Genomic DNA, 20,892 nt, shown 5'->3' with positions numbered 1-20,892 from the left:
ATTTGCTAAGGAAGCTAAGGTTCTCAGCTTGTGTGGGCATCATTCATCAAAAAACAAAACCAGGCACTTGGAAATTGGTCCCCCAACTTCAGGATGGTAATAGAGTTTGCCTTGCCAAAGATCATCCTGGCCCAGGTTGTCTTGAGACGAGACTCCCCTCCCCCACCCCCTGCCGATGGAAGCGAAGGCCCTCTGTGGCAGGCATAACTCTTCAGAAAACGAAGCCGAGAGTTTTAAAACTGGCTCACAACATTGCCTCTCTGTCCATATAAGGCAGTCCCAACACACTGGATTTTGCTGGTGTCCAGATGCCTCAGTATAGCCTTTTTCCATGACTCTTTAACTTTGCTTTGGGATGCTACACACACGAAACTAAATAAGACCTGTCATCAGATTTCCTGCCTCTTTAAGCATAGCAGCAGGGATGGGGGGAGGGTCCTATTGGCGAGGTGTTAGATTCTCCCTTCCTCCCCCAAAGATAGATGTTCTGGGGGTGATTAACATCTGGAAAATGGGAGGATAGTCTACCTCAGGGGTAGTCAAACTGCGGCCCTCCAGATGTCCATGGACTACAATTCCCAGGAGCCCCCTGCCAGCGAATGCTGGCAGGGGGCTCCTGGGAATTGTAGTTCATGGACATCTGGAGGGCTACAGTTTGACTACCCCTGGTCTACCTTCATCCAACCCTGAAGTCAAAATCCAAAAATTATTTCTAGAGTGCTAACAAGATAGGAGGCCTGACCGTAGATCTTTAAGATCTCACCTGATTTGACTTAACTCTAAAGTGCTGAATAAAGATCGTATAAATGAGTTTTACAAATTTCAGCTTGAGAAACAACCGTCAGGCTGGCTGGCTTCCAGACAAGGAGGCATGGTGGATTATTTACAGAATTCCCCCCACAGCCACAGAGATCTTTGACTATCTGCCAAGCAGTTTTAAAAAATCTGCTTCTTGCCAATTCCACGTTCCTTTCAATCTTCCATGCATCCCTTTGCCTTTATAAACATCACTGCAACCTTATCAACAACCTATAGACGTTATGCTCTTATGGCAAAATGAAAAGTGCAACGATCAACCAGTTAGTTACCTGTGCAAACTCTTGGCTTTGTTTGAGTGCTTCTGCTCTGGCTGCATGCAGCTGTTCTTGAGAGTCAGATAAGAGTTGTTCTAACTTTGTGAAAAAATGAAAATCGTGTATAAACCAACAATGAACTAGAAGAGGAGAATCTCACGACCTTCTGCTGTGATCTGACTTGGCACTCAAGTTCTATAGTAAACCCTGAATATGTGACAGCAGTCACTCATTGGAATGAATAAATAAATCCTCGATGGGTATTCAAAACGGCTTCTGACATCACCCTCCTCCATTTTCCCCTGTGGCAGCCATCTTAGGAGGTAGGGTTCTGCTCCAAGGTCACCCGGCTAACTCTCATAGCTGCCGTCTGTCGGGCTGGGTGTGGCCTGCCAAGTTTCTTTTAGCGTTAGGAAAGTGAAAGTCGGCAGCCCTGGCACAAGGGAGCATCTAGAAATACTCAGAATTAAGCTCTGTTGTTCTTAAAGGAGCCACTAGACTCAAGCTTCCCTCATGAGTCTGATTCTCAGCTTTATTTTAGGCACCTAATTCCGCCCACTGTGCCCCAAATCCACTTTTTCCCACCCACTTCTGCAGCTCCCAGAAGAGACAAACAATTTACCTCTTCCACTTTTTTGGTATAATTTTGACTTTCTGAGTTGGCTGTCACCAAGTGATTTTCCAGCTGGGCTTCCAGAAGGGATGTGTACTCTTTTAACTGTCGTGACCAGAAATATGAAATATTTTTTTCATATTTGAACACTAGAAAGATACAGCTTGCATTCCGTTAGTATCAACATGTTCTTGGCTTTCAGGTCCCTCCCCTCTCCCAGAAAGCATTTTGAACTCCCCCAGTTCTGCATTCCCTCCAGTCTGTGGTTGAGTGCCAACTGCCAGCATACAGCAGACTCCATGTCCAGCATCCCAAGACTGAGAGGAAAAATATCTCATTTTCAGTGTTTTCTAGATAGCTGTAATTTTGTAATCTGTGTGAAGAGTAATGGTTCTAGTCTTACACCACTGCGCCTGAAATCGATGTTTCCTTGGAGACATTTTCAAGCCAGAACCAGAGCAGTTCTATATTGCAGTTCCAGAATCGACAGGTTTTTGAGCTTCTAACTGCACATAAATTCTCAGATTGCTTTTGTAAACACTTCGAGGCTATGAACAAAGTCCAGTTCACTATCTGGCAGTAGAACCCAGCCACCTCAGGACTCTGGCCCTCCCTTCAGATGTGTGAAATTCCCCCATACCTTGCTTGTATTCTGGAGTTCCACCTTGAACTTCTCCACGTCTTCCTCAAGGCACTTCATCTGGTTCTGGGACTAAACAAAGCATCCAACCAGCAGGGACCAGATATTAGAACATCAGTGTACAGGACCTCAAGTCCTAGACAGAAATTTCTCAACATACACACAACCTATCTAGAATTGCTATTATATTGACTGCACACCAGAAAGCTATGAAGCAGGGGGGTCACTGCTCTTCTAAACTACCAGCTGAATATTAAGTTTTAATTTATTTCTTAAAAGGTCTATACTGCCTCTCGAGAAACTAGCTCAAGGGAGCTCACATCTGAATTTAATACAATAAAACCCAACAAGCCATTAAAGCCAGGGCACAAAAAAATGCTGAGAAGCCTAAAACTACCTTGATAAAACTGTTGACAGGCTAGAAGCAGACCATGAAGCAGCTAAAAAAGATGGCATGCTGTGACAGACAGGTGGATGCCCGGCCTTTGCTTGAGTGATGTGCCAATCCCCTGGCACCAAATCACAAATGGGCAGAGCCTTAGGTGAGCGAATGTTAAAATGATGAGGGGGAGGGGGAAGAACTGGGAGCCAGCGGTCAACTCCAACAGTGGCTATTTAGGGAGAGGAAAAGGGGTTAGCTATGGAGGGGATCTGCAGGTCTGGCTCATGGAGAGCAGGAACGTGATGTATCTTGACTATCTCTGCTTATCTTGCTAATCTGCTTTTTGCCAATAAAGGTTTTATGTGTGAACTGAGTAGATATGTTGATAGTTTGCTTCCGTTCTATAGGGCAGGGGTAGTCAACCTGTGGTCCTCCAGATGTCCATGGACTACAATTCCCATGAGCCCCTGCCAGCATTTGCCAGTTTGGTGTAGTGGTTAGGAGTGTGGACTTCTAATCTGGCATGCCGGGTTTGATTCTGCACTCCCCCACATGCAACCAGCTGGGTGACCTTGGGCTCGCCATGGCACTGATAAAACTGTTCTGACCGAGCAGTGATATCAGGGCTCTCTCAGCCTCACCCACCCCACAGGGTGTCTGTTGTGGGGAGAGGAATGGGAAGGCGACTGTAAGCCGCTTTGAGCCTCCTTCAGGTAGGGAAAAGCGGCATATAAGAACCAACTCTTCTTCTAGTCCATGGACATCTGGAGGACTACAGGTTGACTACCCCTGCTATAGGGTTTCACTAAGAGAAGCTCTTTGCAGATTCACTAAGTTAATTTGAGCCCAGCGGAAAAGCTCTCGGGTCACATCAAACCACTGTGGAGAAAGTCAGCAGTGACTTGGCTCTGTCTCCCACACCAATCAGCACACAAGGGCCTCATGGAAAGGAGAAGTAAAGACAAGCATGTGAGTCCTTATGCTATCAAAACTGGAGGTTAGTTTCGAGGCCCCGAGGCAAACTGGGCAGTGCACCCTAGGGCCTGGAAGGCATGTCGGTTTCCCTTTTGATTAGGAGATGGAGGTAGATCATTTTTCTTGCTGTAGCGGTTAACCTCTAATCTGGAGAACTGAATTTAATTCCCCATTCCTCGTCCGCATGCAGCCAGTTGTGTGACCTTGGGCCAGTCACAGTCCTGATAGAGCGGTTCTCACAGAGCAGTAACATCAAGGCTCTCTTAGCCCCACCTAAGGGGCTATTGTGGGGAGAGGAAGGGAAGGCGATTATAAGCTGCTTTGAGACTCCTTCGGGTAGTAAAAGCAGGGTACCACAAACCAGCTCATCTTCCTCTCTTCTTAATTCAAATGACAACCGCCCTGACAAAACAACTTCCCTGCAGAGGTGACTATTCACATCCAGCAAGTACCTTCTGAAGGGCCTCTTCAGATGCAGCTAGCTTGGCTTTCCACACATGCTCCTCCTCCTCCACACTCTTCTGCAATTCCTTGAGCATCCTTTCCTATCAGAGGAGAGCGGAATGAAAGGAACACAAAGAAGCCAAATATCCAGCAGACAACACAAAGGGGAACAGCACAGGAAGCACCCGGTGGCTTGTGGTGTCGCATGCAGCTTTCTGAGAATTTCAGACTTCATAAAAAAAAATCTTTCTCACGCTTGCTCAAGAAAAGGCACTTTGCAAACAAATTGGCCAGACACTGCCTGACTGAAACTCTACAAAATAAGCAGTTGCTCCATAGGGGCCCATTCAAATATCTCATGGAACTGTGGTTAAAGAAAAAAGGGCCATGAACTTGGCTTCTGCTGGGCTTGCACTTTTTCTCCTCTTCCTGAGACCTGTGGCTGAACACTGATAACCCAGGACATATGAATGCAGACATGCAGGTTGGCCAGACGTAGCCGGCTTGTGTGGGGCAAGGAGGTGGGTGGGGAATAACTCTAAGCAACCCATGTATTTATAAGGGTGCCGTATAGAAGATGGAGCAGAGTTGTTCTCTCTTGTCCCAGAGGGACAGACCAGAACGAATGGGATGAAATTAATTCAAAAGAAATTCCATCTAAACATCCGGAAGAAGTTCCTGACAGAGCGGTTTCTCAGTGGAACAGGCTTCCTCGGGAGGTGGTGGGTTCTCCATTTTTGGAGATTTTTAAACAGAGGCTGGATAGCCATCTGATGGAGAGGCTGATTCTGTGAAGGCTCAAGGGGGTGGCAGGTTACAGTGGATGAGCGATAGGGTTGTGAGTGTCCTGAATAGTGCAGGGGTGGCACCATGCTGCAGTGCTGGCTGCTTCCAGCTGGAATGGCTGCTTTGGTGACCGCAGTGCACAACCCTACTCCACATTCAGAGACAATCAGAGTCTGAATTCCAGAGCCGGAAGCAACATCAGGGGAAGGCCTCGGCCTCCATTCCCTATTATTGGCCCCGCAGAGGGATCGGTTGGCCACTTTGTGCGACGGGATGCTAGCCTAGAAGGACTATCGGTCTGATCCAGCAGGGCTCTTATGTGCCTGCTCTTCCTCATCATGGATCACACAAATTGCCATTCGGTCTCCATGACTGGTTTGGTTGCCCACCGTCTAACTTAACGGCAGTTGCCAATCATATTTCAGGACTGTCAGGGGTCAAGCTTCAGCAGTCTGTATGGCCCTTTGTCCCTTCCCGCAAACAGAATAATCTACCAATGAGTTGGTGACATTCTATAAATAGCTCAGGTAGTAAAATCCCATGCTTAGCCAATCTGGGGATCATTTCCTGCATTGTGCAGGGGGTTGGACTAGATGACCCTGGAGATTCCTTCGAACTCCATGATCCTATGATTATATCCTATGACTCTGTGGAAGTGGAACTCTGCTCGAGCATCTCTGATTCCTGCCCTATGCACTCAAACTGAGCAGCATGCACTGGCAGACTCACCGTCTCGGCAAGAATGGTTCTGTACTGATCACACTCTGTTTGCAGAGTGTGCCGTGCCTCGTCTGACTCTCGTAAGGAAAGCTCCAGATCCTAAAAGGAAACATCATGAACTTCCAATGGGATCTCCTTGCAGTCCTTCTCTGGGGCTGCAGAACTCACAGGATTATTTGTCAGAGCTGAAAGGTGCCCTGAAGACCACTCAGCACAAGGTCTCAAGTCCAAGTGGGACCATGTACCCTTCCAGCCACCATGAGCCACCTATGCAATACACTGCTCAGCAAGTCAAGCTAAAGAACTGATGCATTATTAAATATGACCTGCAGAACAAATTGTTGGCAGAGTTTGAATATGCGAGAGTCAACTGTGAAAAAAGTAGGAAGGGTTCCCTTTGACCACCCAAAAAGCCCATGCTACGAGTTAGGGGACACGTGTGCGTTCACAGCCTTCCTCTCTTGGCCTCTACACAGAGCAGGCCAAACAGGACCTCTGCAACTTACAGGTTGCCAAGCAAAGGTAGTCCCAAACAATCCTGGTCCCAGCCACTCTGCAGTCTCAGACAGGCAGGAAAAACAAGAGGTTCATCAAGCTTTTGTGGGACCACCACCAATAGCTGTTGCATGTACCTGCTTAACATGGAGACAGTCTACCTCAACAGGAGCACCAGCACTTGATAGGGCATTCAAAGGGGGCCATTGCTGATGGTATCCACCCTGACTGATTGCAGAGCTATGCGGTTTTATTCTCCACACAGAACCGTCTCCATGTGAGATTACTTAGGAATACTTACAGGGTCTGTTGCTGTACTTTTCTGCTGCAGTGCTTCTGAAGCCCGTTCCTGAAACTGTTGCAGCCATTCATCATAAGCCTGAAGATTAAACAGGCACTCATGTCAAGCAATCGTTATACTGAAAACGTTCTTACTGCCTGTGCCTTTTACGGATCACTTTGATTGGGTCCCCATGGCAGGATCCTGGGATCTGTGAAGGCCACTACTTGTCCTTTGGATCCTTGCCCATCCTGGTTACCGAAAGCATGGGAAGATAACACCAGTGACTCCATAATGGCCGTTGTAATTCAATCCCTAACTCGGGGCACCTTTCCTTGGGTTCTAAAATGAAGGATCTAGGAAAGGAGCACCCATGCTTGGGATGGCCCTGTCAAAATACTCCGGATTTCCATCCTTGCAGACAGCCACTTGCTGGCCAGATAAAACCAAACACACACAAAGCTTGAATGTGGAACATCACTTGGGTATAGCATATTGTATGATCTGAGTGATTTTGACCAAGTAAAGACAACTGGCCTTTGGGAACGGTTTTGTTAATGGGGCTTAAAAAGTTTCATACAAATAGCATTCCAGGATTGATGTTTTCAGCTCCAACTATGCAATCAACATAGGTGAAGAGGGGCCACTGAGCCGTCCTCAAATTCAATTGCATTCATTCATTCATTCATTCATTCATTCATTCATTCATTCATTCAATCAATCAATCAATCAATCAATCAATCAATCAATCAACCAACCAACCAACCAATCAATCAATCAATCAATCATTCATTCATTGACCAGCATCAGGACACAGATAAAACCACAGTAAATTATCAATTAACAACCAAGTCACTCAAGGATTTCAGCACTCTAGTGGCAATATATAAACTTCACCACTGTATAGGAAACAGAATTATTTTTGTCTGCAAGGAAGATGTTAACAAAGGTGAGATCAGACTACTTGTGATATCCCAGTAAAATCACCGTGCAGTAGAATATGAGCAACTGATTTAGTTGCACCCCAACTGCAAGGGCACAATCGATCCTTCACAGGCACGTGCTGAAGTCTTCCGCTGAGCAGTGCTGATGGAAATGCATTGAAACGAGCTCTTGAAAAAGCCCATGGGAATTTAGGAAGGGTGATATTTTGCAACTCACCTGTTTCCTTTCACATGCAAATACATGAAGCAGTCTGACGTAGAACCACCTACCCCAACGTTGCCCCTTAACCAGCAAGGCCTTTCCCCCAGAGGTAGTTGACAGACCCTTCAGCAGGTAAAGCACCAGCTCTACTACTTTCCCTTAGGAGTGGAAATTCTTCATGATTTTGTTCTCTAAAACCCAAGCTAAACAAGCAGTGCCTACCTGTTCCCCATCTGATGGGACCTGGGGGAAGAGAGCCAAGAGGACCTGCTTCGTTTGCACTTGAATCGCTCCAACCTGCTGTTCCAGGGCTTCCTGAAAGAACAAAAAGGATGGATTCAAGATTCTTTACAAGTTAAAAATAGTATGTGCACACTAAGAATGGGCATAAGCCTAAAAACTCTGGTACGAAGGTCAGCTGACTTCTGAACAGAATCCAACCAGAATTTTCCTGAATTGAACCGGCACTTCAGACCCCCTTTTTTCTGGACATAGTTTGCTGTGGTTGAGCGAAAGGGAGGGGGCATCACCCAGGAAGTGTTAAATGGCCAGCAGCCATTTAACGCATTCATTTTGCTTGGAGGGGGGAGTGAAACAGACAGGTTAAATGTCACACAGCTATTTAAATCTAACATCTCATGAATGGAATTGCCAGGCTTTTAGGTTGGAATGGCTACAAGCCATTTCATTCCTCCCCCCCTGAAAAAGAAGGGTTAAATGGCTCCCAGCCATTTAAATCTAACAGGTGGATTTGCCCTGCTCAGCTGTCAGGTTTAAATGGCCCTAATTAGACAAAAGGCAAAGAAATGTTTAGGGAAGCTATATTCCCCAAACATCAGTTCAGGAGCTATGAACCAGGCCAAATTTGTGATGAATTTTGGTTCATGAACTGGTTCATGCCTATTCTTAGTACACACCTCATCTCTAAATGTGTATCAGGAAAGAGTGTTCAGAGAGCCAGGATTAACTGCTGGTCCCTGTGGAGTGGTGAACCCAGACTTGGTGACATATAATTTATGAAAAAGTTGAAATGGGGGAAAAAAAACTATTCAAAATGTGTAGGATTACAGACATGTAATATTTAGGGGGCATTTCTACAGCTGTGGCATAAAACACCATAGAGCAGGGGTAGTCAGACTGTGGCTCTCCAGATGTCCATGGACTACGATTCCCATGGGCCCCTGCCTGCAGCATGCCAGTTTGTCCATCCTGCTGTAGTTTCCAGGATAGCTCACCTTTGTTCTAGTTGATGAGAGCAGCTTCTCTTGGAATGTTTTCTCCACTGAAGTCACAGCTTCCATAGCTTCCCAGTTCTTCTCCCGCAGGTCCTGTTCAGAACAGGCACAAACCATATGGTGTCTTGGCTCTGTGCTAGATAACCTCTGGCCAGGTTACTAACCCCAGGATCAGGCCCTACCAAATCTCCAGGATCAGCCCACCACAACCTTCTGATAAGAGAGAAAAGAGAAGTTTCCACCTGCCTGTCCCAAACCAAAAATGGAGTCCCACCTTATTCGAAGACAGGAGGAAAGAGCAAACCACATATGGCCTGAAACCCAAAGTATTGTAAAATTAGCACTGGGAGGTGCCCCAGCTCAGCCGAAGAACCTCTGCTTGGTATGCAGGAGGCCTCTGGTACAATTCTCAGCTTCTCCAGTGAAAAGGATCAGGTAGGAGATGAGGTGAATGACTTCTGCCTGTGGAACACCACTGCCAGTCTGACTCAGACAGGGCTGACCTTGATCAATCAAGGCATAAGGCAGCTTCATATGATGGAAGCCATGGTAGGCCCTGAAAAGAGGCATAGCATCATTAAGCCCAGGGCTCCCGTGTGCCACTGAAGCATTCAGGACTTTCCTGGTGTGGGTATGAATGGCAGAAAGTTAATCTTCTGATTTTTTTGGCAGGAGGGGCTGTGGGTCAGTGGGAGAGCATCTGCTTGGCGTGCAGAAGGTCACGGGTTCAATCCCTGGCATCTCCAGTTAAAGGGATCAGGTAATATGTGATGTGAAAGACTCAACCAGAGCGGCTGCTGGTCTGAGTAGACAATACGGACTTTGATGGACAGAGGGTCTGTGTCATTTACCCCAGGAACCACAGAAAACCCAACTGAAGTCAGTCAGGACTAGGGTAGACGCTTTGGCGCACCTCGGCCGCTTCGGTGCCAACAGGTGCCAATTCCGGCAGCTGGCCAGGGAGTGTTACATTTGGCGCGTCCTTGGACTGCCTGGCGCCTATTGACAAGATACACTATTATTGTTACAAAAAGCAGAGCTAGCTACAAGGTTCAAAAGACAAACAGTTCAAAGAGGGCACTACAAATCATGATAACATGGGAACAGCAAAGAGGTTTCGGTTTTAGGCAGACAGCAAAATCAAGGGGCTTGAGTTACATAGAGAGCCCCAGCTTAATACAAAGCATACAAAATACAGGCAAGATGGAGAGGCCCCTGTTCATGGACAAGTCATGGCAGGGAACAGGTACTGATCCTGACAGTCAGGACCTTAAAAGGTTGAATGTCTGTAGAACAACATCCGTTAATTACAAAACTATATGAACTTTACTGTGCTCAACTTGAAATTTTTTAAAAAAATTAAATACATACACAGCCCATAGGCTACTGCAAGAACAATGTTATAGGCATTATATATCAGATATAGACCGAATGCATTTCGGCCCATGTGGGGCCTTCTTCAGAGGTCTAATGATCACACACACTTATTCATAAAACATAAGATACGAATGGCAGCCAATAAAACCACCGAGATAAGAGCTTTAGAATGACACAGTCAGTCAACTAGTTGAAATGAAGGATGCCTATTTATCCATTGTCAGTTCTCTTCCAAAGGCTGCCAGAATTTTCAATTGTATGTTCAGTTGTTAGTGCATGTATTCCACCTGTCAGAATTTTCCTGTTTGAAATGTATCAGCCTAGTATGTATGGAGGCAAACTGTGTATAAGTAGGATTCAACTGAGTGCTTTTGTGGGACTCTGGACCCCCCAGAAGTGATTTTCGGGCCACTGTTGTGATGTCCACATCTGGTCACGGCTAAGGCCCTAGGAACAGTCAACACTTATGAACCCAGAGCTAATTTCTGACTTCCGCTTAATAATGCCAGGTATTTCATTAACTTCAACTCTACGGTAAACAGGTCCAAGGGGGAAATTAAACAGGCATTTGAGGACAGTTTGGAAAACAGGCACTGACACCAGCACTATTAGTTGCGCTTATATCTGCCCAGATCTGCAGCTTTGGATGTTTACTCACGTTGTTTTTTATTTTCAGCTGTTCGACGGTGTTTTTCAGTTCTGCGGCTTCTTTCTCCAGCGTGGAGACCTGTGCCATTGATTCCTGGAGTCTGAAGGAGAAAGAGACTTAGTTCTACAGCTTGATCAGAATTTCACACCCATTTGGAAGAAGAGTGGCAGACTCTAATCTGGAGGTCCGGGTTTGATTCCCCACTCCTCCACATACAGCCAGCTGGGTGACCTTGGGCCAGTCTCAGTTCTCTCAGAGCTCTCTCAGCCCCAGCTGCCTGACAGGTTGCCAGTTGTGGGTAGATAAGGCGACTGCAAGCCCCTCTGAGACACATGAGGCCTGCTGGGTGACCTTGGGCCAGTCACGGTTCTCTCAGAGTTCTCTCAGTCCCATCTGCCTCACAAGGTGCCTGTTGTGGGGAGAGGAAGTGAAGGAAATTGTAAGCCCCTTTGAGACACATGAGGCCTGCCTGGCTGACCTTGGGCCAGTCACAGTTCTCACAGAGCTCTCTCGGCCTCACCTGCCTCACAAAATGCCTGTTGTGGGGAAAGGAAGGGAAGAAAATTGTAAGCCCCTTTGAGACACATGAGGCCTGCCTGGGTGACCTTGGGCCAGTCACAGTTCTCTCAGGGCTCTCTCAGCCTCACCTACCACATAAGGGATCTGTTGTGTGGAGAGGACAGTAAGGTGATTGTAAGCTGCTTTGAGACTCCTTCAGGTAGAGAAAAGCAGGTTACAAAAATGCCTCACTGGTTCATCAGCTGAAGACTGGCTTAACCACACAGCTCTTACAGTATTTGCTCTATAAAATGGACCCTGATCTTTGTGATATCCAACAGTGATTACAGGAACCTTCATAGGCATTGCTAATACTTCCCTTCCTATTTGCCATTCTTATCTTTTTAAAAAATGCAGCAAAGAAAAAGGCTTTTAAAACATGTACATGTTTTGCCAGTCTGCAAATATTCCAGAGAGCCCAGAAGTCTGCTAATGCAGAAAGCTGAAGGAAGGGCCACTTGCTGCTGCTGCTTGCCCTCCAGGAATGCCTTTGCAAGAAAGAGGCAGATGTGATCCTTCATCCCACGCCAGGCAAGAGGACAGAGGCTGGTTCTCTTCCTCCTTATTGAAGAAAGGAAGGGGCACATTTTCCAAGCTCGTTGCTTCTCAAGACCTGGGCTGTAAAAGCAAGGCACAGCAAAACTGATGCCCCAGACATCACAGCAGGATTAAGCACCTGAAGAAGGCTGGAGAGATGAAGATGCTGAGGATAGGATACATTTTAGCCAGGCCGCTATAAGATGGGACGGCAGGAAATGACCATAGCTTTTGCAGTAGACCAGGCGTTCACAGCCAGGGTTTCATGACAGCCCTGGGGTTTCTTGACAGCCCTGGAAGGGTTTTCTAAATGGGTAGGAGATCATTTTTAATATATTTTTTAAATTTGTTAAACATTTATCAGGTGATATGACCATATAAGGTCATGTCGACCCGCCTCCCCTCCCAAAATGGCCAATGAAGGGCCTGGAGGGCGTAGGAAGGGGAAGGGCCTCTGGTGGGCATGTTCACAGCTATACAACCACATTCTGCATGATTGTGCCACTTCTAGAGTTTCTCAAAGCCTGAAGAATGTTTCAAGGGTTTCTCAACAATAAAGAAGTTGAGAAAGATTGCAGTATGTTCTGTATCTGGACTGTTTTGGTTGCGGGCTTACAAAACAAGTTGGAGAAGATTTTTTCAGCTGTGTGACCACTGGTTTGCCAGTTTTTTATTGCTTTATCGCCTTCTTTATTGTTTGCTATCTGCTTCAACTGGATTTTGTCTTTAAAAATGAACTGTGAAGACAGGACTCAGATTGCTAACAGAATTATTTGTTGACAGAGTTTCCCCCCTCTCTGCCATGAGACATCGTTGGCATTTTGCAGCCCACATGGAATCTGTCCTTCTTTTCTTTGTGCTATAAGTTGTGATGGCAGAAAATCTGCTGGTTTCAACAAAAAAAAGGCCAACTTGTCTCTGCAGTCAGACGGCTGATGGAGGAGATCAGTATCTGCATCGTGCAAAAAAAAAAAAAAAGCCCCTGACACAGCGATGTGCATGCCACAGCCCCCAAAAGACTGACAGCCCCAGGGATGGGGCAAGCAGATGAGATCTGTTTTGCTTACACTTGCTGGAAGGGTGGAGGCAGGCACAGCAAAGGCCTGGTTTGCTTGTTTTTAATTATGATTATGCAGGATTTATCCTTCTCTTCTCTCACGCGATGCTTCACACACAAGCACACACAGAGTGCAGAATTGGAATCTTGACGTTTTATGCAGTCATGGGCAACCGAGCAGCATTAGCACAGAGCCTGGGGATTAAGTTAAACCTGGCTTTGTGTGTTCCCAGTAAGGCAGAAGGCAGGCACAGTAGGGTGATCACTGAGAATTCAGAAAAAAAAGACAGGTAGCAAAGAGAGGACACAGAGAGGACACAAAGAGGAAGGCAACCGCAAGGGACCCATGGGTATCTTTTGCTTGCATCTACTGGAATGCTGTCGGAAGGGCAGAGTGGACACAGAGCTGAGTATTCTGAAATCCCTAAGAAGAAAGTGAGTTCTACTTTCACAAAAGCTTATGCTGGAATAAAATCTTGTTAGTCTTGAAGGTGCCATAAGACTTCTGTTTAGTTTTGCTGCAATAGATACTAACAAGCTGTCCCTTGGGAATTATTCATCGGAGAGAAGAGGAGGGTGTGATTCTCTAGATTGCTTCCCTGAAGATCGATCTTTTATGAAACAAAATGCTCTAATGCCTCTGAGGATGACCCTCTAGGGGGAAGAAAATGACAGAGAGGAATTATGCCAGGCTGAACTGCCCAGTTGGTGCCCCCACCCCACCCCAAAGGCACAGACAGCACCACGAAAAAGTCTGGTGTTCTTGCCCAAAGGTGGAAACAACAAGATTTGCCTGGAATGGATATATCAACAGAAAAACAAGGAACTTATCCAAGGCAATATTCTTGTTCTAACAATATATATATATTCAATTTTAATACAATTTTTATATACATGAAGAATCAACCATAACGGTATCTAATTAATTTCCGTTTTCAACATCTTCTTCAGTGGTCTTTGACTAACATTCCCTGATACCTTTGAGCTGATGGCCTACTGATATTATTAAAACACTAATATAAGGACTCAACCCCTGAAGAAGACATTGAAAACGGAAATTATTGTTGGTATTCTATTGTGAACCTTCCTTTTTTCGTGTTGTAATCTTATTGTGGAATGGATATGTGGCTGAACAAAACTGGAGAACTTGTAACGATGGTGAAGTTAAGGAGTTTATTGCAGAGAGAATCCCCTGAGGAATTTTTTGTATGTTGGGAATTGCTTTCTAGAATATAAAAAAGGACTCTGCATAATGCTCTGATTACTACAAAAAAATTATCTCAGCTTCATTTTGTAATTCACATATTCTTGTTTATGGATCGAGAGAAACACCTTCACTGTATTGTCATCTATTGCTTTTTTTTTCTTTCCTGTTTTAAACCTGTAATAAAAAACTTTGGAAAATGAAAAGGTCAGGCATTGAGGAGCCTGTCAGGGGCCAAGCTGACTCTTGGGCCGGCCGCAGGAGAGAAGCCGAAATCTTGTTCGTACTTCTGTCAGAGAAACAGCAGCAGAGAGTATCAAAGGACAGAAATTGTCTGCCTTCTAGCAAGACAGGAAGCAGCTGCTGGGCAAAGAGGCTTTCTCCCCTGGATTCCAGGGCTCTCGTATTAATTCCCATCAGGAAAAGGTACAAGACAGAGACAGCAATGTGGGTCACAGTAAACTCCTCTGCGATCAGCTCAGAACGCTAAGCAGGACTGATTTGGATCCAGAAAAACAACGGACTCTGCATTTCTGAAAGCCACGCTACTCACACTGCCGGAAAGCAGACAGAGTCAGTGTCGTCGGTTGCCCAGGGCAGAGGGGGTTGCTTTTGGACTTCGGATGAACGGCACGCATGCGATGTTATAAATTAAGTATTGTAAACAGAAAGGAGGAAAGCAGAGAGATCAAACAGCTTTGCCCAGCAGGCAGAAGGAAACTGGTATTCCAGAGCAACCACAAAAACAGCTGCAAAACAGGAGGGCGACAGCTGGCCCTTTGTAGAACCAGCCCAACTGAGCCATGAGCACTACACCCAGCGTGAAGCAAGCCAGAAACGGTTACTCAGGTTGACAGCAGCAGGTTCTTTCTCTTAGGACCCATGCATGCTGGGTGTCGCTTTTATTTCATTGGCTACCTCTAAATTCTGAAAGTATTCTTAATCTATTTGCTGCTCCCTTAAATAAGAAATTAAATGAAGAAAAGGCCCAGCTGTTGGCGTGTCCCAAGAAGCAGGAACTGGAATGGGAGAGCCTCCTTCCGCATCAGACACGGAGAGAGAAGCTGGCACCTACTGGGAGAATCTGTGGCCACATGGCAGAGAGCCTGGCAGCTGGGAGCCTGAGGAATGCCAGTCACGTAGCTTGAGCCTATGAGAGCAGACGCTTGTGAGAGAGAAGACTCAAAGGGAGAGAAGAACAGCAGAGCAAGGACCAGAGGCAGAGAGAAGGGGGAAGATGGAGGGTACCCATGAGTGGCACAGAAATCTAGCCACATTTCACAGACATAAGAGGGAACGACTCAGAGACACCTGTGGTGAAGTGGCTAAGAGTGGCGGCTTCTAATCTGGCAAGCCGGGTTTGATTCCCCGCTTCTTCACATGCAACCAGGTGGGTGACCTGAGGCTAGTCACAGTCCTGATAATTCTGTTCTCACAGAGCAGTTTCTCTCAAAGCTCTCCCTGCCCTACCTACCTCACAGGTTGTCTGTTGTGGAGTGAGGAAGGGAAAGCAATTATAAGCCACTTTGAGACTCCTTCAGGCAGTGAAAACCAACTCTTCTTCTTCTAGAGGCATAACAGCAGAGACTGCAACAGGTTCTGGAGGTAATCATGGGGGCGGTTGTGAGTGAACCATGCCACGGAGGAGAGGTGGTGGTGGAGGGTTATTTGCACGAAGGTGGGATTGCGTAACAATATAATCCCACCTTAGTGCAAATTTTAAAATTTTGACATTATGAAGCACACAAAGCCGACTGGGGGCATTTTTTGACCCTGCCGGGATGCCATAGGCAGGCAGGAGCCAGGCCTTTCCTTGACCACATGGGCCCATGATTGGATAGGCCCTGCTGGCCCCTGTGGCAGACTGGGGAACATGGAAATACCCGCATTCCCTTTCCGTGGCACAACGGTGGGCTTAAAGCGTGCCAGGCCCAGGATGGCACTGATGTTGCATGGAAGCAGGGATTAGCCCCACTGCTGGCCCAGCCTTTTCCACCTGTGCGGAATCAGTCACTGCAAGGTAGGTGGAGTGGAGACAGCTCTATGAGAATTGTTATGTGAGATCAGCATTATCTGGACTGTGACTAGCCCAAAGTCAGCCAGTTGGCTGCATGTGGAGGAATGGGGAATCAAACCTGGCTCACCAGATTAAAAGCCTCCATTAGAATTTTAAAGCCTAAATTGATATTTGATTTGCTGTGTATTTAAACCTTCTGTAATCTGCCCTGAGCTTCCAGGAAGAATGGGGTATATATGAATGAAGAAAGTATCAAAAGACAAACTTCCTATTGTAACAGAGGAGGTGGCTGAATTTTTGGCCACAGTTCTGCAAGGCAAAACTTGCACCTGCATGGAATAACTTGTCTCTTATATTCCTTTAGGATGGTGTCTGTAAAACGCTTTTCTTTCTAGTTAATTTTATTAGCAATTAATTTTTAATTCCTGTTTTAAATATCCTAAACATCTCATTTAATGTAATTCATATGCTCATTTTATCTTATATGTATCATTCCATGTTTAGGTTTTTATTATTATCATTATCACCACTAATATATGTTTATTCCAAGTCGTTTTGAATATATCTGATTATGATGATGTTCTTGGATTATTGCTGTCAGGCCATTAAAGGTCCTTTGAAGTTTTCTTTCTTTCTTTTTTGAATAAAGAAAATAAAAATAAATAAAACAGCAGAAACCACCAGTTAAATGCAAGGTGACCTCCATCTTATCTAGTTACACCTTCACCTGAACTGTGCATTTCCAGAACAGAGGGGCAACATGTTCCCACTCCCCTCAGGGGAACTGGCTGGCCACTGTGTGAGACAGGACACTGGACTAGATTAAGGTGACTAGATTTTAACATTGGTAAAGCGGGACACCATTGACCAGGAGGGTTCTTGATTAAAAATTTGGTCTATATGGAGCAACAAAAAGTTTCATAGAACGCAAAAACAGTAGTGTAATATATTTTTTTAAATTTCAACATAACTACAATTTGCCAGTTACCCCCAAATGTCCCTCCAAATGTGGGGCAATCTGGTCACCTTAGACTAGATAGACCATGGGTTGAATACAACAGGGCTCTTCTTATGTCCTAAATGTTCTTACTCTGAAATGCATTACCGGGTGTGGTTCCATATCAATGTGACCCAGTTTCCAGCTTGGCACCAAATCCACATTAGCGTTGCTTAAGTGAAAAGAGCTGCCTTCCTTCTATCACTCCTTGCTCCTATGCAAGAAGCTGCCAGATGAGTGAGGTCAGGAGCTTTCCCTCACGTAAGCATTACGGCCACCTAGTAACCAGGGCCAAGTCCCTGCACCTGCAACAGAAGCCCTTTACTGCTATCCCCCACTGATATAAACTCACCAATCTTACCTCAACTGCAGCAGGCTGCTTTCCGATTGGTTTTCTGCCTGCAAATTAAAGGGAAAGGGAAAAGGAGGATTTCATCAGTTGACTTCAAAGCAATCCTTTGTGACCAAAACACAGCAAGCAGTACAATATTTCGGACATTATATTTCACTGTCCCCTGTTTGGGGTGGGGGGGCCAAGAGGTCAGAAGAAAATTCTGCAGCGGCAAGGTGTCTGACGAAGCGTGCCTGCACACGAAGGTTTATGCCCAGAATTAAACTTTGTTGGTCTTAAAGGTGCCCCTGGGCTCAGACTTCGTTCTGCAGCAAGTCCTGTACCTCTTGGTCTTTCTCCACTTCTCTGGCCTGGCTTGTCTCCAGGAGGGCTTCCAACGACTGGATCCTCTCCGCAAACTGCACGTTCTTGGCGGCAGCTTCTGACAGTTTTGCCTCCAAACGGTTCACGTCTTCCAGCTTATCTTTCAACTCTGTTTTGGAGCTCAGCAGCTGAGACTGAAGTTCTGTTGAAAAGTGAGACGCAGACAAAAGGCTGAGCCCGAAGAAGACACTCCACACATTGTGAGGAAACCACCTCCTTAAACCAGGTGAAAACAGGGAAATGTTTGCAGGTAAAGTTCTTCTAATGCCACCCAATCTGCTTGGCCTAAAGCAGGGGTAGTCAACCTGTGGTCCTCCAGATGTTCATGGCCTACAATTCCCATGAGCATTTGCTGGCAGGGACTCATGGGAATTATAGTCCATGGACATCTGGAGGACCACAGGTTGACTACCCCTGGTCTAAAGAAGTAATCGGTAAAGAGAAATGCGCCAAGGCAAAAATGAAGAAGAAACAAATAGTGCAAGGGAAAAGAGGCTTTCAAGACTGAATAACCCCAACACATTTCCCATGAAGTTTTATTGGAGGGGGGGATTTACTTTCAGATATTTTTTCAATTCCTTTCCATAAATCCTGTTTTAAGTGCATGCATGGGAAGGAAAGGAAAAAGAATCTGAAAGTAAATTTCCCCTGCATGCGAAACGCATTGGAGTTATTCAGTCGTAAAAGATTATTTTCCTTTTGCACCATTTCTTTCTTCTTCTTGGTCTAAAACAAAAAGAAATAGAACAGAAGAGCATTCATTTTTGAAAGTTTTGCCATTGGAGCAAAAGAAGCCGGGAGAAGCAAATCCAGTAAACTCCCATGCAAAACTCTGTGAAAGCGGTACATTTTCTGGATACTGAGAACTAAACCTTTTCAGAGAGACCATCTAGGCATTTAGTGAAGAACTCACTGGTCCCTGAGTCTACTAACAGCGGTACAAACCACTTGAGGCCATGCTCAAACATGTGCCTAACTGTACAGCTGGGCCACATGTGGGTGGAGGCTGCCGGTCTTGGGCAGCCACAGATCTTTGTCATCTCTGGCTGCCTCAGACTATTGAGAAGTTTTAGGAGGTCCCTGGCTGCGTGACAAAAACAGCCTTAGGCGGAACACCTGGGCCCTTCCAAGAAGAACGCTTGGCTGGAACTGCTTAGGAGCTTTCCGACCTCTTGCTGGAATAAGAAAATCTGGAAGACTCATAAGAGAAAGGACGATCCCTGCAGAGGCCATAAGGAACACGTTGAGAAAACCATCAGTGAAGCTCTGATATCCCCAGTGAGCTCTTGATAGGATCTCATGCAGAGAGAAGCAACAGGTCACAGTCGGCAAGGGGAGGTTCTCAAGAGAACGGGGTGTTCCTTTGAAAACAGTTCATGAAGTGGGATGTGACAGACCAAAGGACCCTATGATGGTTATCTTAGCCAATGGAACGGACCAGGGACCGCAGTAAATGAAATGGATCACTGTTCAAACACACCCATGGCTGATGCTAAACACTGATCCTAGTCGATCTACCAAAATATTTTGGTCAAATGGCTCTGCCAAAGCAGTGTCTACAGCAGCCCTTCTTAACTTCTCGATGTGGAACATCTACTGGCGCGGTCCCTATAACGGAAATGATAACGGATGTGCATTGTCCCGCCTTTGGGAGCACAACAGTGGATGGACCGCAATGGCACCAGAGCAGCAAGTCCCGGCACTGAGGCGAACTCGTTGCTCTGGCGCTGGCTCCAGTCTTTGGAGGCTGCTCCCGCCCTTGGGAAAGCAGGGCAGCCTTGGAAGATGATCAATGTTGCCCAGAGACAAGCGTGCCTCAGTGCTGGGGCTCACTGCTCAGGCGCCACGGCTGCTAGTCTTCTGAGGCCCAAAGGTACGGAGGGAAAGGGAGGGGGCGGTAGAGAGTTTGGGTGGTGTGTCTGAGGGGTGGGTGGGAGGGGACAAGGATTCTTGCCCTTTATGAAGATGTTCCACGTAAGGAGCAAGAATCCTTGTCAATAGATATTTTGTTACCATTGAGAACCCTCTGAAATGTTCTTCAGGCTTTGGGAAGCCCCAGAAGTGGTGCCATCCTGCAGAATATGGTTGGGGAGCAGAGCTGTGTATATGCCTACCCAGGGGCCCCTCCCATTCCCATCCCCTTCAGGCCCTTTTGGGAGGGGGGGGAATGGGTTGACATATTAAAAAAATAATTAACTCCCACCCATTCTGGAAACCCTTCACAAAACCATGGTTGAAAAAGCCTGGCTTACAGCCATGAGTAGCCTGTATCCAATGGTATCCAATGGTTATCATCCCCCCAAGCCAATGTTGCTCCTCTAGTCCAGGGGTAGGCAAACTGTAGCCCTCCAGATGTCAATGGACTACAATTCCCATGAGACCCTGCCAGCAGGGGTTCATGGGAATCGTAGTCCATGGACATCTGGAGAGCCATAGTTTGCCCATCCCTGCTCTAGTCCCAGGGCCACTGGCACCCAGATGTCCCCATCTGCTTCCAGGTGGGCATGCACTTTCTTACCTGAAAGATTTGACTGCTGTTCTTTTGTCTTGTCCAGCTCTGCTTGCAAGCTTCTGCAGGAGGCCTGAGATTTGCAGAGCTCCTCTTTGACCTCCTCCAACCTCTTTTGCAGGGGAGATTCCTGTTCTTTCTGGGATACCTGCATGAAGAGGGGAAGGGAGGACCTTGACTTGGACGACCAGTCCCTGTGGACTAGTTCCTAAATGCTCCACAAGGGGGAGCCAAAGCATCAAACATGCCTTTCACAAGGTTCCTTTCTACTCTGGCCAAAGGATTTGTTCAGACACAAATCCAGTTTATCCTTCATATAAGGACGACCTGGTTTTAGAGCACATCTCCAGCCTGAAGAGATTCATTCCCCTATAGAAAATGGTTGCTTTGGAGGGTGGACTCCGTAGCATTATGCCCTGTGGTTAGGGATGCCAGCCTCCAGGTGAGATCTGGGGATCCCCTGGGATTATAGCTCATTTCCAT

The 20,892-nt window shown here is 46.3% G+C and overlaps 1 protein-coding gene across 3 annotated transcripts in view; it reads right to left on the bottom strand.

Moving 5' to 3' along the window:
- Positions 1–20,892, bottom strand: part of RRBP1 (ribosome binding protein 1) — a 57,594-nt gene that overhangs the window by 8,147 nt on the left and 28,555 nt on the right. For 2 of the 3 annotated variants that reach the window (XM_077310650.1, XM_077310651.1), the window contains exons 8-19: positions 20,419–20,557; positions 17,861–18,042; positions 17,547–17,584; positions 10,825–10,915; positions 8,790–8,882; positions 7,777–7,869; positions 6,430–6,507; positions 5,643–5,732; positions 4,136–4,228; positions 2,327–2,398; positions 1,696–1,791; positions 1,089–1,172 (exon numbers count right to left, since the gene is read on the bottom strand). In XM_077310650.1, coding sequence (XP_077166765.1) covers positions 1,089–1,172; positions 1,696–1,791; positions 2,327–2,398; positions 4,136–4,228; positions 5,643–5,732; positions 6,430–6,507; positions 7,777–7,869; positions 8,790–8,882; positions 10,825–10,915; positions 17,547–17,584; positions 17,861–18,042; positions 20,419–20,557 — 1,149 coding nt within the window. The remainder of the gene's footprint in view (positions 1–1,088; positions 1,173–1,695; positions 1,792–2,326; positions 2,399–4,135; positions 4,229–5,642; positions 5,733–6,429; positions 6,508–7,776; positions 7,870–8,789; positions 8,883–10,824; positions 10,916–17,546; positions 17,585–17,860; positions 18,043–20,418; positions 20,558–20,892) is intronic. The other variant, XM_077310652.1, reaches the window with a different exon arrangement.

Source organism: Paroedura picta, chromosome 14 (assembly GCF_049243985.1).
Source record: "Paroedura picta isolate Pp20150507F chromosome 14, Ppicta_v3.0, whole genome shotgun sequence".
Classification (NCBI taxonomy): Eukaryota; Metazoa; Chordata; class Lepidosauria; order Squamata; family Gekkonidae; genus Paroedura; species Paroedura picta.
Note: the sequence above shows the minus strand (reverse complement) of the source record. Positions and strands in the feature narration are given on the sequence as shown.